This window comes from Dendrobates tinctorius, unplaced genomic scaffold, assembly GCF_039654945.1.
Source record: "Dendrobates tinctorius isolate UK_male_01 unplaced genomic scaffold, ASM3965494v1 ptg000297l, whole genome shotgun sequence".
Classification (NCBI taxonomy): Eukaryota; Metazoa; Chordata; class Amphibia; order Anura; family Dendrobatidae; genus Dendrobates; species Dendrobates tinctorius.
In genome coordinates, this window is record NW_027361964.1 from 40,001 (window position 1) to 54,796 (window position 14,796).

General features: G+C 45.1%; 1 protein-coding gene across 1 annotated transcript; it reads left to right on the forward strand.

Moving 5' to 3' along the window:
* The first annotated feature begins 648 nt into the window (after positions 1 to 648).
* LOC141073110 (uncharacterized) lies at positions 649 to 14,456 on the forward strand. Its single transcript, XM_073560440.1, has 4 exons — positions 649 to 1,343; positions 9,037 to 9,163; positions 11,520 to 11,593; positions 11,901 to 14,456. Exons 1-4 carry the CDS (start codon positions 674 to 676, stop codon positions 12,242 to 12,244), a joined length of 1,215 nt encoding a protein of 404 aa, XP_073416541.1. The 5' UTR covers positions 649 to 673; the 3' UTR covers positions 12,245 to 14,456.
* The last annotated feature ends 340 nt before the right edge of the window (positions 14,457 to 14,796 follow it).

The following is a 14,796-nucleotide window of genomic DNA, read 5'->3' on the forward strand; positions in this document are numbered from 1 at the left end:
AAAAGCATAATTTTTACCTTTTTTATGGTGTTCACTGAAGGGGTTAACTAGTGAGACAGTTTTATAGGTTGGGTCATTCCGGATGGGGCGATACCAAATATGTGTAGTTTTTTTAACATAAAAATATTTATGAGTACAATATTTTTATTTTATTTTTTATCATTTTGTGATTTAAAAAAAAATATTTTTACAATTTTCTTTTACTATTTTTTAACTTTTTTACTCAGTCCCTCTATAGGACTTTCACTTTCAGCAGTCTGATCGCTGTTATAATGCATTGCAATGCACCTGACACAAGCCTCTTAGACCATGTTCCGAGCCTGGTCTTATAGGCTTGTAGTAGGCTGGTGACCATGATGTTGTCATGAACTCGGGTCAGCATGGCAACGATTGGGTCCTCGTGATGACATTGTTGTGGTGCCGATCGGAGGGGAAAGGGAGCTTCCTTCATCTCTCTGCCTTCTAAATGCTGCAATCGATATCAATCGCAGCATTTAGGGGGTTAAACATGTTAGCTGAACACCCAGCGGCGATCACACAAGCACAGCGCCTGTGCACGTAAAATCACCATGACTTATCCTTACGTCATAGGTTGGAAAGTCCTTCCCTTTCATGATGTACGGATACTTCTGAGGCTGTGAACGGGTTAAGATTGTTTGCAATCAAAGTTGTCATGAATTTTGCAAGTCAAGTGGTGGAACCGTGCCAGATCAAGAAAATATCATCAATGTACCACGTCCAAAAGATGAATGCTGATCTGACCAGAAGAGGTCCCTCTCCTACAGTCCCAGGAACAAGGTGGAAAATGAAGTGCCCACCTCAGGAGGTGATTAATGCAGAATGGCAGACAGTCCTCTGTGACGCAGGATCTTATTCTCCTCGTCACCAGTTGTGGTATCTACAGGCACAAAGAACAGATGCCTCTGAAACGTCTCGGCCCACTTCCTGCTTCCTGACCATCGTGCTCTCGCTTAAAACGGGCAGAGATCCAAAACAAGATAAGAGAAGGAACAGTTCACGGGAGATGGATCCTGACCAACTCAAAGAAAACGTTCTCAAGTTCAGCTTGGATGACGGGCCTCGGGGTAATCAGGGATACTCCCGGGTTGTCCTGCAGCTTTTCGGTTACCTCGGCCATGGAATGTCCTCCTTCATCAACTCCTGTAAGTACGCGCTGGAGGAGCGAGAGGAATTCATACAGTACGCTAAAGCTGGAGGTTATGCTGATGTCATAACACTGGAGAGAACAGCCTACGACCTCACCAGGAACATCACCATAGTGGACAACAGAGGGTGCCCACACATGAGCAGCTTCCACAGAGCGGAGATCTACACCCAACTGGGTGAGTGAGCACTGTGAATATTACACCATAGTGAATTCCTGTATTCTATTACTTACTATTGTCATATGTCACTGTGGGTGCCGTCATATAAGTCTGAAGGGTCATCATCTGTGACGGCCGACATTATTATTACTGGAAAAGAGTCAATTACCGGTGTCCACAGGTGATCAAGACCCACAATGTGCAGAGTTATAAAGCAATTTGTATTTTTAATGATTAGTTGCATTATTGAACTACAGCGTCGTCAGTTAATAAACCTGAATATTGAAGAAAGTAAACGAGCGGCTTTGTCTTAAGAGAATATGATATATAATAATTATTACGGTATGGAACAACCTGAAAGGGAGGTAAATTTACCATCTTAGTTGTTTTTTTCATCTGTAAGACCGGGGTCACTCAGGCGTATAAATCAGCCCCATCCTCATCCAGGAAAGTGGGAGAATTGTTTTCTCACTTGTCGGCCGTGTACGTTACATATTTTTACTCATCAGTTATTGATCTTTTACAGTTTCCATCTTACAGAATTGTAATGTATCCATAAATATCGGATGTCACTCCCATGGTCAGTATCGCATCTGATTTCTTTTCTCGCACTCATTCAATTTTGGAGTAAAACCGCAGCAGATTGTTCCATTACTGAGATAGGAGACAACAGGCGCTACCAGTGAGACTCTACAGCCCAGAAGGAATGGGAAAATACAAATGCTTTATTCATATTTAATATAAAAGAACAGGTAGAGAAGGGGAAGACCACAAAGTGCATATGTGCAGTATACAAAAATGAGACGGAGTGTGCTGGAAAAGGTCACTATAAATTGTCCTAATTATTATTGCTAGTAGCCATATTTAATGGGAAAACAATATAGACCAATATAGACCATATATAAAATAATGTAGTTATATTATGCATACCTCACGTAAACAGCATTAGAGGAGAGAAGCAGGGGAGCCCAGCAGCACACAAGTCACCCCGACGCACGTTTCAGCGATGCCTTCGTCAGGGGGCATATTTTATATATCTGATGCACTTTCCTATCTATAAGTATTGTTGTGCTTTCTTTGCATGCCTCAGATGGCTCTGTAATCACCAAGTGATTGAGTTATATACTATGGGGCATATGATCTATCTTGTTTTCCCATTAAATATGGCTACTAGCCAATATTAGGACAATTTATAGTGACCTTTTCCAGCACACTCTGTCTCGTTTTTGTATACTGCACATATGCACTTTGTGGTCTTCCCCTTCTCAACCTGTTCTTTTATATTAAATACTAGCTGAAGAGCCTGATGCTGCCCGGGCATAGTAACTAACTGTGGTTAGTTATAGCAAATTATAATTATCCTCCATCCCATAGTCCCGTGCCCATATACCCATCATACATATCCTCCATCCCATAGTCCCGTGCCCATATACCCATCATACATATCCTCCATCCCATAGTCCCGTGCCCATATACCCATCATACATCTTTCATCCCATAGTCCCATGCCCATATACCCATCATACATATCCGCCATCCCATAGTCCCATGCCCATATACCCATCATACATATTTGCAATCCCATAGTCGAGTGCCCATATACCCAACACACATCCTTCATCCCATAGTCCCATGCCCATATACCCATCATACATATCCTCCATCCCATAGTCGAGTGCCCATATACCCATCACATATCCTTCATCTCATAGTCCCGTGCCCATATACCCATCATACATATCCTCCATCCCATAGTCGAGTGCCCATATACCCATCACACATCCTTCATCCCATAGTCCCATGCCCATATACCCATCATACATATTCGCCATCCCATAGTCCCATGCCCATATACCCATCATACATATTTGCAATCCCATAGTCGAGTGCCCATATACCCAACACACATCCTTCATCCCATAGTCCCATGCCCATATACCCATCATACATATCCTCCATCCCATAGTCCCGTGCCCATATACCCGTCATACATATCCTCCATCCCATAGTCCAAGGCCCATATACCCATCACACATCCTCCATCCCATAGTCCCGTGCCCATATACCCATCATACATCCTCCATCCCATAGTCCAGTGCCCATATACCCATCACACATCCTCCATCCCATAGTCCCGTGCCCATATACCCATCATACATATTCACCATCCCATAGTCCCATGCCCATATACCCATCATACATATTTGCAATCCCATAGTCGAGTGCCCATATACCCAACACACATCCTTCATCCCATAGTCCCATGCCCATATACCCATCATACATATCCTCCATCCCATAGTCGAGTGCCCATATACCCATCACATATCCTTCATCTCATAGTCCCGTGCCCATATACCCATCATACATATCCTCCATCCCATAGTCGAGTGCCCATATACCCATCACACATCCTTCATCCCATAGTCCCATGCCCATATACCCATCATACATATCCTCCATCCCATAGTCCCGTGCCCATATACCCATCATACATATCCTCCATCCCATAGTCCCGTGCCCATATACCCATCATACATCTTTCATCCCATAGTCCCATGCCCATATACCCATCATACATATTCACCATCCCATAGTCCCATGCCCATATACCCATCATACATATTTGCAATCCCATAGTCGAGTGCCCATATACCCAACACACATCCTTCATCCCATAGTCCCATGCCCATATACCCATCATACATATCCTCCATCCCATAGTCGAGTGCCCATATACCCATCACATATCCTTCCTCATAGTCCCGTGCCCATATACCCATCATACATATCCTCCATCCCATAGTCGAGTGCCCATATACCCATCACACATCCTTCATCCCATAGTCCCATGCCCATATACCCATCATACATATTCGCCATCCCATAGTCCCATGCCCATATACCCATCATACATATTTGCAATCCCATAGTCGAGTGCCCATATACCCAACACACATCCTTCATCCCATAGTCCCATGCCCATATACCCATCATACATATCCTCCATCCCATAGTCCCGTGCCCATATACCCATCATACATATCCTCCATCCCATAGTCCCGTGCCCATATACCCGTCATACATATCCTCCATCCCATAGTCCAATGCCCATATACTCATCACACATCCTCCATCCCATAGTCCAGTGCCCATATACCCATCACACATCCTCCATCCCATAGTCCAGTGCCCATATACCCATCACACATCCTCCATCCCATAGTCCCGTGCCCATATACCCGTCATACATATCCTCCATCCCATAGTCCAATGCCCATATACCCATCACACATCCTCCATCCCATAGTCCCGTGCCCATATACCCGTCATACATATCCTCCATCCCATAGTCCCGTGCCCATATACCCATCATACATCTTTCATCCCATAGTCCCATGCCCATATACCCATCATACATATTCGCCATCCCATAGTCCCATGCCCATATACCCATCATACATATTTGCAATCCCATAGTCGAGTGCCCATATACCCAACACACATCCTTCATCCCATAGTCCCATGCCCATATACCCATCATACATATCCTCCATCCCATAGTCCCGTGCCCATATACCCATCATACATATCCTCCATCCCATAGTCCCGTGCCCATATACCCGTCATACATATCCTCCATCCCATAGTCCAATGCCCATATACCCATCACACATCCTCCATCCCATAGTCCCGTGCCCATATACCCGTCATACATATCCTCCATCCCATAGTCCCGTGCCCATATACCCATCATACATATCCTCCATCCCATAGTCCAGTGCCCACATACCCATCACACATCCTCCATCCCATAGTCCAGTGCCCATATACCCATCACACATCCTCCATCCCATAGTCCAGTGCCCATATACCCATCACACATCCTCCATCCCATAGTCCCGTGCCCATATACCCATCATACATATCCTCCATCCCATAGTCCAATGCCCATATACCCATCACACATCCTCCATCCCATAGTCCCGTGCCCATATACCCATCATACATATCCTCCATCCCATAGTCCCGTGCCCATATACCCGTCATACATATCCTCCATCCCATAGTCCCGTGCCCATATTCCCATCATACATATCCTCCATCCCATAGTCCAGTGCCCATATACCCATCACACATCCTCCATCCCATAGTCCAGTGCCCATATACCCATCACACATCCTCCATCCCATAGTCCAGTGCCCATATACCCATCACACATCTTCCATCCCATAGTCCAGTGCCCATATACCCATCACACATCCTCCATCCCATAGTCCAGTGCCCATATACCCATCACACATCCTCCATCCCATAGTCCAGTGCCCATATGCCCATCACACATCCTCCATCCCATAGTCCAGTGCCCATATACCCATCACACATCCTCCATCCCACAGTCCAGTGCCCATATACCCATCATACATCCTCCATCCCATAGTCCCGTGCCCATATACCCATCATACATATCCTCCATCCCATAGTCCCGTGCCCATATAACCATCATACATATCCTCCAGCCCATAGTCAACCATTATGACATCATAATGAGGGGCGGGGCTTGATACACACACTTTTTCCCCATTATGTAGATAGGGGCAAAATTGTTTGGTGAATTGGAACGAGCAGGGTTAAAATTTCGCCTCACAACATAGCCTAGGACACTCTCGGGGTCCAGACGTGTGACTGTGCCAAATTTTGTGGCTGTAGCTGCGACGGTGCGGATGCCTATCCCAGACACACACACACACACATACACACATATACACACACATATACACACACAGACATACACACACAGACACACAGACATACATACACACACACACACAGACATACACACATACACACACACACACACACACACACATACATACACACACACACAGACATACATACACACACACACACAGACATACACACATACACACACACACACACACACACACATACATACACACACACACACAGACATACACACATACACACACACACACACACACACACATACATACATACATACACACACACACAGACAAACACACACACATACACACACACACAGACATACATACACACACACACACAGACATACACACATACACACACACACACACACACACACACACATACATACATACATACATACACACACACACACATACACACACAGACATACACACATACACACACACACACACACACATACATACATACATACATACACATACACACACAGACATACACACACACATACACACACACACACATACATACATACATACATACAGACATACACACATACATACACACACACACACACACAGACATACACACACACACACATACACACACTTGAGCTTTATATATTAGATGAATAAAGCATTTGTATTTTTCCATTACTTCGGGGCTACATGATCGTTTTTTTCGTTTCTTCTTGGGATTTATCAATATTGGCGATCAGTCCATTATTTTGTCCTCTACTGTGTACCATGATTTATAACATGGCATTCTAACTACTAATCATTTATAATGGTACTACTTTTCTTGTTGAGTCATTCTTACAGTGAGACTCTATGTAGATGGGGAGGCTGACGCTCCGTCATTAGCTCCTCTCTCTCCCTCTACAATCTCATCAGTAGCACCAGTTATCTCCGATCTCGGTAATGGGACAATCTGTCTTCACTGAATACCGATTTTACTTGTTTGCTGATAATTTTGATAATGACTGATCCTGGTGGAGAATGAAGCAGATTTATCTGATAAGATCTATTACGAATTTTTCTTATTTCCATGTGTATTGTTGATTTATAAAATTAAAATGATTGTTGCTCTTTACGGCCTTTCCTGGCCCCGAGCTGTGATGGAGCCTTGTCCTGCAGAACAATCCAGGATTTCTAGAGAGACACAGAGAAGATGTCTTCTAAATACCAGCAGGAGGTTCGGGAGGAGATTGTGACCCATCTTCGAGAAATCCTCATGGAAATATTTATTGCAGTCTGTATAACATGCGAAGACGTTTTGGTCACACATAGACCTTCGTCAGTCTCCTATAACACAAAAAAACAGAAAAATCAAACAAATCACATACAGTACAGACCAAAAGTTTGGACACACCTTCTCATTCAAAGAGTTTTCTTTATTTTCATGACTATGAAAATTGTAGATTCACTCTGAAGGCATCAAAACTATGAATTACCACATGTGGAATTATATAATTAACCAAAAAGTGTGAAACAACTGAAAATATGTCTTATGTTCTAGGTTCTTCAAAGTAGCCACCTTTTGCTTTAATTACTGCTTTGCACACTCTTGGCATTCTCTTGATGAGCTTCAAGAGGTAGTCACCGGAAATGGTCTTCCAACAGTCTTAGAATCATAGAATCGTGGAGTTGGAAGGGACCTCCTGGGCCATCTGGTCCAACCCCCTGCTCAAAGCAGGATTCACTAAATCATCCCAGTCTTGAAGGAGTTCCCAGAGAGGCTTAGCACTTGTTGGCCCTTTTGCCTTCATTTTGCGGTCCAGCTCACCCCAAACCATCTCAATTGGGTTCAGGTCTGGTGACTGTGGAGGCCAGGTCATCTGGTGTAGCACCCCATCACTCTCCTTCTTGGTCAAATAGCCCTTACACAGCCTGGAGGTGTGTTTGAGGCCATTGTCCTGTTGAAAAATAAATGATGGTCCAACTAAACGCAAACCAGATGGAATAGCATGCTGCTGCAAGATGCTGTGGTAGCCATGCTGGTTCAGTATGCCTTCAATTTTGAATAAATCCCCATCAGTGTCACCAGCAAAGCTCCCCCACACCATCACACCTCCTCCTCCATGCTTCACGGTGGGAACCAGGCATGTAGAGTCCATCCGTTCACCTTTTCTGCGTCGCACAAAGACACAGTGGTTGGAACCAAAGACATCAAATGTGGACTCATCAGACCAAAGCACAGATTTCCACTGGTCTAATGTCCATTCCTTGTGTTCTTTGATGGCCGCTCGTTTTTCTTTACTCTGCTGCTTTTTTCTTGGCATAATACAAATTCTAACAGTCTATTCCGCAGGACTATCACCTGTGTATCCACCAGACTTCTGCACAACACAACGGATGGTCCCAACCTCATTTATAAGGCAAGAAATCCCACTTATTAAACCTGACAGGGCACACCTGTGAAATGAAAACCATTTCCGGTGACTACCTCTTGAAGCTCATCAAGAGAATGCCAACAGTGTGCAAAGCAGAAATCAAAGCACAAGGTGGCTACTGTGAATAACCTAGAATATAAGACATATTCTCAGTTGTTTCACACTTTTTTGTTAATTATATAATTCCACATGTGGTAATTCATAGTTTTGATGCCTTCAGAGTGAATCTACAATTTTCAAAGTCATGAAAATAAAGAAAACTCTTTGAACGAGAAGGTTTTTTCAAAACTTTTGGTCTGTACTGTACATAATAAGATTCTACATCACATAACCTAGAGACAGGCAGTCAGTCATGGATTTATCTTGAACATTTAGATTTTCTGTTCCTATAAACAGAATGTTAAAACTAAGTGTGAACGTTGCCTAAGAATTAGTGATCGCACACAACATGACCATATACAGGTGGGGTATACACATTACCCTTCATATCACACGTTGAGGCCACAAATTTTCTGGACATTCCCGTTATTAGACGGACACTTATTACACAGGATAAATGTTTTTTGTTTGTAGGAAACTTCCTCCCCATTGGTGAGAAGGTGGAGTGGACGAAGAACTACACAGACATGATGACCCGACTGGAAGATGCCGAACGGAACCCAAACTACTCCGACTTCATTGTCCCAATCTTCATATCCAGGTGAGGGGAACTGACATAGCAATGTCAGTCTGATTATAAATGACTCAGGGTCATGGCCACAGAAAAGCCAACCGACAAGTTCTGGAGTCAATCACATATTAGAGACCACAGAGAAATATAGACATCCAGAGGCGGAGATACAAGGAGGCAGAGAAGTGATTTCTGCAGCTGCCAACCCATGTGCTAAGAGCAGCATTCCTTATAATGACTCCAACCAGAACAAAGGTAGATCATTACAGAGGGGTAGTTGTGGCGCCCCTGAGGGTTCAGTCGCCACAGAGATAGTGCACCTCGCCCAGAGGTGTGGTATCCCACTCCCCAGGTAAGGTGGAGGCACCTAACAGGACTCTAACACCTGCACCCAACACACACCCTATAGCAGCAAGACATCTGGATGTACCCTACGGGAGGAGGATCTCAACCCTGCCTGGGTAGTAAAGGGTGTTGGGAGGTGGGTGGAGCTAGTAGGATGAAAGATGAAAGCGGGAGAAGAGAGTTTAGTCAGGAATAACCTCTAGGACCCTGGATCCTTTGTGGCTGCCTTTTCAGCGAATAATTGTGGATTTGGCTGCAGCACTTGCAATCCTCGGATACTCTGGTTGATCTAGCTGAGTCCGTTGTCCACTCCACTAGTTTTAGGGTGAGTCCCTATACTGCGACCTGATTCCTCCACCTGACGTCAGCCAGCGTGGAACGAGCCCCACGGACAGTATGGCCGCTGCCGGTGCCTCTGGGATCCCTTCCCTCTTCAGGGAGCTTCCTTCTGTCTCTTCCCTTCCAAGCAGCTCCTCCTCGCCGGGAGCTTCTTCACACGCATGCTTTCACTTCCTCCCCTCCTGACAGACTCCCGACAGCCCCTGCGTTATCTGAAGGCACAGTGGACCTATTTGGGTATGACCTTTTTTCCTAAAATCTTAGTACTGATTTATTAACGCTTGATGTTCTTTGTTACTTGTTAGCGGACAATATACGTACGGTTTGATATATATATTAATGTGCACCGTTTGCTACAAGTAGTATATCTATATCTCTATCTATATCTCTATATATTATACCAATTGCTTTAATAGTGTGGATGAAATTTTGGTCTTAATTCCTGGTCTATATTTTTCTGGATGTTTCAGATTCATCACTGTTTGTGGTCCTTTTACACATATTTTTTGTCCATATGATGATTTTTTTATAAACTTCTATATACAATTTTATGATTGAATCAATAAAAGATTATTTTGATACAATTTAATAGAGGTTTTTTTGCTCCTATTTTGTGTTGTTTACAATGTTTGGTGTCTATGAACTCGTAATGACTGGGAGAATCATAGTGGCAGGGCAGTTTTAGCATTTAGTGAACCTAATAAAAAAGCCAAGCAAGAAACAAGTGTGGGATTGCACTTTTTTTGCAATTTCACCGTACTAGGATTTTTTGTTCCCGTTTTTGAGTACACATGCAAAAAATAAGCCATATTGATGGAAAAATAAAAAAGTTATGGCTCTGGAAAGAAGGGGAGTGAAAAACAAAAAACAAAAAAAGCTCCGGTCATTAAGGGGTTAATGGGAAACACTCGGCTTGGGTTTGCAGTGGTGTACCACAGGGGTCAGTATTGGGCCCTCTTCTTATTTAACATATGAATGACTTTGTAGGGGCATACAGAGTAGAATTACTGTATTTGCAGATGACAATAAACTCTGCAGGACAATTAGCACAGAGGAGGATAATTTAAAGGGAATCTGTCACCCCTTTTTTGAGATATCATATAATGATATCATTCAATTGTGTGTCACATAAGGATTCTCTTAGTACTTTTGCTTCCCCCTGACCCCGCACCTGTCATGCATAAATACCTTTTTTATATCGGTTCAGATGTATGTAAACTGCCGCTGTCCGGTCCGATGGGCGGGGCTTATTCACCTGCTCCCCCCCTCCCTGTCTTGCTCTACGCATTTCTTCTTGTGTAGAGCAAGACGGGGGGGGAGCAGGTGAATAAGCCCCGCCCAGCGGACAGCGGCAGTTTACATACATCTGAACCGATATAAAAAAGGTATTTATGCATGACAGGTGCGGGGTCAGGGGGAAGCAAAAGTACTAAGAGAATCCTTATGTGACACACAATTGAATGATATCATTGTATGGTATCTCAAAAAAGGGGGGACAGATTCCCTTTAATATTACAGTAGGTTTTATATAAGCGTGAGTCTTGGGCTGAGACACGACAATTCACGTATAATGTACCTGTGCCACAATGGAAAAGGAGCTTTAACTTTCACCATTAATTTCACCACCATCATTATAATCGCAGTGATCACCATTATTAGCATCATCACAATCATCGCGATTGTTTGTTTTTTATTCCTACAGAGCTACATGTTGCCTTTCTGTCTGTGAAATAGAAACACTGAAGGAGCTTCTGAGTAATTGTGTGAAGATGACAGGTAATGTGGTTTGCAGTGGAGATCAGACACATCTAGAGCCTAGAACTAAAATTAATCGTAATTGTTCCTGAATTTCTTGATGATATTTTGTGTTATACTAATGTTCCCATTATTCCTTTCTCATACTTGGTGTTACTGTTTGCACCCTGAGATATGGCGGCTGCCGGGTCCAAAGAGCAACAAGTATGAGGAACGTTTTATGGGAACAGGAGCATAACATAAAATGTCATCCAGATAGTCAGGAAGAATTACAATAAATTGTGATCTTACCCCCCCGAACATCCGCTCACATCTGTGTCTCTTGCAGGAGTCTTCCCCATTATTGTCATCACCCATAAAACCAGCGGAGACTTCAAGGAGATTGAGAAGAAGTTCAGGCTGATGGGAGCCGAGGTTGTAATATCCATAGAGAACTACACGGAGGAAGATCATATCAAAACTCGGGGGAAAACCAAAGATATCCTGATGGTCATTCACAGCGCCCTGGAAGATGTCAGATATCGGCTAAGACAAGAAAGAAATCCCCAGAAAGACTGGAGGGAGCGGAAGAAGTTCCTCCTGGAGTATATACAAAAGGCGGACCTGAAGCTGAAAAAGAAAGGAGAAGAAAGAAATGAAGGATGTAGTAAAACTCATTTCGGACCATTTTAGTGAAACTATTTCCTTTGCTAAATGCACCAAAATCTTGCTGTCATTTGCACCAAATACTGAGTGCACATCACACATTTTTCATCTCGTTTGACTAGAGGGCACAGATTATAAGGGGAAGAGGTTTAGACAATCAGGAGTAAGGCTGGGTTCACTCTAGCGTTCAGGAGGGCTGCGGATGGCAGCCTACTTACTCCTTTCTTCCTCCCTGAAGCTCCACCCAAGCTCCGCAAAATTTTGCGTTTCCGTGCAGTCGTCGCACACATCAAATTGCCGCAAGCGGACGCATCCGCATACAACGCATGTCCCTGCATACCCAATGGTAAAGATAGGGATGCAGGATGACGCAGGATGCATACAGAAGTAGGCGGAGCTTCAGGGAGGAAAAAAGGAGGAAGTAGGCCGCCATCCGCAGCCCTCCTGAACGCTAGTGTGAAACTAGCCTCAGCATAGTACAAAATGCCCCTTCATCAAGGGGCCGTCTTCATGAGGGGGCAGGGTGGAGTGCAAAGCGTCTGATGTACTGTATTAAGAGGCGCACTGAATCAAGCCGGACGCAAAGTGTCATGCGTCTCCATACACGCCTCACCCAACTCTTACTCTTACTGAAGTAACATTTGTGTCCTAATCTACACCATAAGGCTATGTGTACACGTTGTGAATTTGTTGCAGATCCACAGTGTTTTTTCTGTGTGGAATTGCATCAAATCCGCAAAGGGTGGCTCAATGAGAATTCAGAATTGTGCACAAGCTGCGGAAAATTCTGTCCTGATTCGCAGCGTTTTATTTTACGCAGCATGTCAATTCTTTTTGCGGATCTGATGGGAGTCGGAGTAGCGGCAACGGCCGGCATGATGCCCTCAGATGAATTCCAATAAAGCACAGTCCAACTTCTGGCGGCAACGGGCCGTCACCGGTTCTACCCGCTGAGCCTCTAGTCCATAAATCTGTGCAACCAAAGTGGGGAGTGCTGCGGGAGTCTCTGTAAAACAGTTGGGCTGACGCGTGTCTGTCAGCAATGGAAAGCGCACCCCAGGGTCCTGCACGCAGTACCTGCTCCTCCACGTGAACACTGTCCTCTGCTTAGTCGAGCGTGCGGTGCTCTGTACACTCACTGGCTTAATGGCGTGCACACAAAAGCTCTGTTGCAGCTCAGCTCTGCGCTATCTCACACGCTGCGGGGCACGCCGCATGCTTGCCTCTGCTCTCACTACCAGCGGGAAACTGCGGCTTGTTTCCTGCTCACTGCCCGGCTTAGCCACGCCCCCTCTCTCCGGGTCATGGGGCCTGTCCGGTTCCCCATTCTCCCCCCCCCCGGCAACATTGGATGCAGCCTCGACAGTTCCAGACCCGGCACAACGCAGGTACCCATAGCCCGGTCTTCCTCATGCTCGGGTGCTCTCCGAGTATTTTAGGGCATGCTCATAGTTTATATTTGAGTCCCCGCAGCTGCATGATTTGTGGCTGTTAAGGGCATGTCACACTAAGAGATATCGCTAGCAATATCGCTATAACTAGTGACGTTATAGCGATATTGCTAGCGATATCTCTGTGTCTGATACTTACCAGCGACCCGCTCCCCCGCTGGTTATCGCTGATCGCGCGAGAACGTTCAGGACTGTTTCTCGTCGTCAGCTTCCTGTGGCGCTTCCTGCTGTGAGGACGAGCGACGCGTGGAGCCGGGCGGGAGGACGAAGGATCGCCTGGTGTGACAGGTAAGTAGCGATCCCCGTCCCCAGCGATGTCGCTAGTGAGATCTGCCTATGTGGCAGCTCACTAGCGACCACTTAGCGATGTACCAGCGATCCTGACCGCGTCATATCGCTGGTCGGGATCGCTGGTACATCGCTAAGTGTGACAGTACCTTTAGACAACCTGAACACTTGCAGAGATTGCCAGTTTGTTAGGGAATTCCCACGGGTATTCAGGCTGTCTAGCAGCCGCAAATCGTGCAACTGCGGGGACTCAAGCATAATCTACGAGCATGCCCAAAATACTCAGAGAACACCCGAGCATGCTCGGAAAACTTGAGAAACGAGCACACTCGCTCATCACTAATACTCACCAAACACCGAATCCCTGACACCCGCGTCTCCTGCAAGCAATCAAAAATAATAAACCAACACATACTCGCTGTCCGCCATATTCCATTTAATACCGAGTGTCCCACGTTGATGTCACCCAGTATCCGGCGATACACTAACAGGAGGTGAACGCTGCCACAGTGTATCACTAAGCCGCCGTGAGAGTTCACCAAAGTTCATAAGCTGATCAGCTCCGGTGCTCTCACTTATGGCACTGCTGCGTAAGAATGTTCTCACACAGCGTTAGTGCTGTAAGTGACAGCACCGGAGCTGATGAACTCCGGTGAACTCTCACGGCGACTCAGTGTTACACTGTGAGAGCGATTACCTCCTGTGAGCGTATCGCCAGAGGCCGGGTAGAGCAGTCACATCTCCCGATGTGACTGTGCTACACGTGAGATCGTCATGGGACACTCGGTATTAAATGGACTAGTATTATACGTAAAATAGGATAATATTATATGTTGGTTT

What these genes read in the sequence shown, in the direction of transcription:
- LOC141073110 (XM_073560440.1), top strand. Translation starts at nt 674, where the DNA reads ATGAATTTTGCAAGTCAAGTGGTGGAACCGTGCCAGATCAAGAAAATA. An exon ending in GTCCCAATCTTCATATCCAG is followed by an intron (nt 9,164 to 11,519) that starts GTGAGGGGAACT and finishes TTATTCCTACAG; the next exon opens with AGCTACATGTTGCCTTTCTG. An exon ending in TAATTGTGTGAAGATGACAG is followed by an intron (nt 11,594 to 11,900) that starts GTAATGTGGTTT and finishes TGTCTCTTGCAG; the next exon opens with GAGTCTTCCCCATTATTGTC.